Source organism: Seriola lalandi, unplaced genomic scaffold (genome assembly GCF_002814215.2).
Source record: "Seriola lalandi dorsalis isolate HSWRI2012SDOR001 ecotype SW California unplaced genomic scaffold, Sedor1 jcf7180002054951, whole genome shotgun sequence".
Classification (NCBI taxonomy): Eukaryota; Metazoa; Chordata; class Actinopteri; order Carangiformes; family Carangidae; genus Seriola; species Seriola lalandi.
Window position 1 is genome coordinate 1 of NW_019525502.1, and position 951 is coordinate 951.

General features: G+C 59.2%; 1 protein-coding gene across 1 annotated transcript in view; it reads left to right on the forward strand.

Moving 5' to 3' along the window:
- Positions 1 to 328: 328 nt before the first annotated feature.
- Positions 329 to 951, forward strand: part of LOC147817483 (GTPase IMAP family member 8-like) — a gene marked incomplete at both ends in the record, with an annotated part of 12647 nt that continues 12024 nt past the window's right edge. Inside the window, one exon of the mRNA XM_087170518.1 lies at positions 329 to 578. Within this exon, the coding sequence (XP_087026644.1) occupies positions 329 to 578 (250 nt within the window). The remainder of the gene's footprint in view (positions 579 to 951) is intronic.

Sequence of the window (951 nt, forward strand, 5' to 3'; positions counted from 1 at the left end):
CCCCCATTGATTCTTGCCCTGGCTCAGCCCACGTGGCTCTTAGTGTCCTTGGCTCCTGCCAGGGAGCCACCTCCAGTGGTCCCTGACTTTGTGCCGCCTCCGATGGCCCCTGACTCTTTGCCACCTCCGGTGGTCCCTGACTCTTTGCCGCCTCCGGTGGCCCCTGACTCTGTGCCGCCTCCGGTGGTCCCTGACTCTTTGCCGCCTCTGGTGGCCCCTGACTCTGTGCCGCCTCCTGTGGTCCGGCCGATCTCTGTTCCTCGTGTCCTGACGGTGGTCCAGCTGACTATTGCCCCTGGTACCAAGTCGGCTCCTGGTCACCCTACAGAGGGGCGATGCCATCCTCCGGTTCGATTTCCGGAGAGACCGCGTCTTCATCGTCGTCCTCCTGTTCGCCTTCCAGAGTGGCGACGCCATCCTCCGGCTCGCCCTCCGGAGAGACCCCGTCATCGTGCTCCTGCTCGCCGTCCAGAGGGGCGACGCCATCCTCCGGAGAGACCCTGTCTTCGCCGCCGGCCTCCAGAACGGCTCCGTCCATTTGCCCGACCTCCGGGTCGCCCCACTGAACTTCCCAGCCTGTCAATAAGGCCTCCGAGCCGTCCCCCTGAGTTGCCATGTGTTGCCCCTGAGCATCGGAAGATGCTATCCACTGGCCCCTGGATCCCGCCTCCTGCCCGAGTTAGTGTTCTGTTTTAGGGTCATCTGGAATCCGACCCTTAAGGAGGGGGGTCATGTCATGGTTTGCTATGGCAGACACTTTTTGTTAGTTTTGTTTTGGAGTTTTTGCACTTCCTGTTTTATTTTGTAATTGGTTTCCATGTGTGTCAGTGTTTTTGCTTCCTGTCTTGGTCCTGTGTCTGTGTTGTGATTGTCTGCCGCGCCCTAATGTGTTTCACCTGTGTTCAATCACCCTTGCCTCCCTTGTCTATATAGTCCTTGTGCTTCCCTTTG